General features: G+C 34.4%; 1 protein-coding gene across 1 annotated transcript; it reads right to left on the bottom strand.

Moving 5' to 3' along the window:
- Positions 1-845: 845 nt before the first annotated feature.
- LOC130833314 (olfactory receptor 6C2-like) lies at positions 846-1,781 on the bottom strand. Its single transcript, XM_057702812.1, has one exon. It carries the CDS (start codon positions 1,779-1,781, stop codon positions 846-848), a length of 936 nt encoding a protein of 311 aa, XP_057558795.1.
- Between the last annotated feature and the right edge of the window lie 252 nt (positions 1,782-2,033).

Here is a 2,033-nt window from a genome sequence, read left to right as displayed (position 1 = left end):
AATATCAATAGCTTATAATTTCTCAACTGAAATTAATATTTTGACATTGTACTTATAATATCATATTCATCTAGGAAAGAGCTTTTCCTTTCACCTATTTAAGATATTTATTATGTATAATCTGTGAATTTTCATTTTAAAATTTCAACATTGTGTGTGTGTGTGTGTGTGTATGTGTGTGATTGTGTGTGTGTCTTCATTTATTTATGAATAAACTGCAAGGTCCTAGATATCAAATTCCGCTGCCACTTACGATGGCATTTATTTGGACTTGTATTTGTTTTTATTTTCTTTTTCAATAGAATCATGTTACTTCTTGCTAATGGTGATTTAAAAAAATTTTTAGTAGTATAGGATTACTAGTGAGCTAAATAGGTTTAGGGATATTACCAATTAAAAATATCCCCGGATCATGACCGGCTAAGAACTAAGCACTCAATACATTTTAACCAGTTAAGAATTTCAGCAACATTTACATTGGAAGATTGGAAGAGCACTTTAAATCATTTTTGCAAGTCCAAGAAAATATAATAAGCTATTTATTTCCTTGACTCGCACTTAAATTTTTTTCTTCACTTCAACTTTGTTTGCTAGATTAGAGTAAAATCAGGATTATTTTTACTAGAAAATTATTATCATGTCTTCTGATTGGGATATTATCCTGGAAGAGGTTTGTTTGCAGGGGGATTAAAGGAGTGAACTTATGGGGTGGAGGGTGTTCATTCTGGGTGCAATAAATATTTAAGAAAATTAACCTGACTAGAGATCAGATCACAAAGAGACAGATTTAGAGCTTAATGGTTTATATTTGGCTTGCTATTTTATTTCTGGACTTGAACATTCTCTTACTTCTTGGAGATCAGTGCAAGTTTTTTCAAAGAATCACTGAAGGCTTGTCTCACTTGTTTGTTTCTCAGAGTGTAAATGAATGGGTTCAGCATTGGAGCAATGGATGTTATTAGCACTGTCACACCCTTATTAATAGCCACTGACTCCTTTGCTGAAGGTTTGACATAGATGAAGATACAGCTCCCATAGGTGATGGAAACCACAATCATGTGAGAAGAACAGGTAGAAAAAGCTCTTTTTCTTTGCTGGGCAGAGGGGAATCTTAGAATGGTTTTGATGATGTAAACGTAGGACAGAACAACACACACAAGGGTCAGAATGAAGGTCAGCACAGCACAGACAATAACCAACTGCTCTATGAGCCATGTGTCTGAGCATGAAATCTTCAAGATAGGAGATGCATCACAGACGTAATAATCAATGACATTTGAATCACAGAATTTCAAATTTAGAAAAAGAATAAGTACTGGTAGTATGATCAACAAGCCAGACATCCAACAGCAGAGGACAAGCCTCTTGCAGACTCTGCTGTTCATGATGGTCACATAATGCAGGGGTTTGCAGATGGCCACGTAGCGGTCATAGGACATGGTGGCCAGGAGAAAAAACTCTGTTACTCCAAAGACATCAGTAAAAAATGCTTGAATAATACACATATTAAATGTAATTGACCTGTCACCTGTTGCTATGTTGTACAAATATCTAGGGATACAAGCAGATGTAAATGAAATTTCTAATAAGGCAAAATTTTGTAGGAAATAGTACATGGGTGTTTGAAGGTGGGAATCCACTAAAGTGAGAGATATGACGGTTAGATTCCCAGTTATGCTCAACATGTAAGTGAGAAACAGAAAAACAAAAATGGGAATCTGAAGTTGAGGGTCATCTGTCAGTCCCAATAAGATGAAGGCTGTGATTGTGTGGTTTTTCATCTCTAATTACTGAATTTTATTAATTTCATATGAAATTTAAAGATATTATTTGAATAAAGTGGTAAAGCCAGACAGCACTAAAGAATGACTACTAGAAATTAATTCACATGCAGTTTTTTCTGTAAAGTAGTAACTGATATTGCTAATCCTCTGGTGGGCTTGGCTACTCAATTGTTTACTGTTCTAGCAGTTTTGTGATAGATTTTAAACACATTTTAAAAATTGTTCTACAATCCCATTTTCATCTTTGAT

The sequence above is a fragment of the Hippopotamus amphibius genome, chromosome 12, assembly GCF_030028045.1.
Source record: "Hippopotamus amphibius kiboko isolate mHipAmp2 chromosome 12, mHipAmp2.hap2, whole genome shotgun sequence".
NCBI classification, from domain to species: domain Eukaryota; kingdom Metazoa; phylum Chordata; class Mammalia; order Artiodactyla; family Hippopotamidae; genus Hippopotamus; species Hippopotamus amphibius.
The sequence above is the reverse complement of the archived record's forward strand: the minus strand, read 5'-3'. Positions and strand labels throughout refer to the sequence as shown.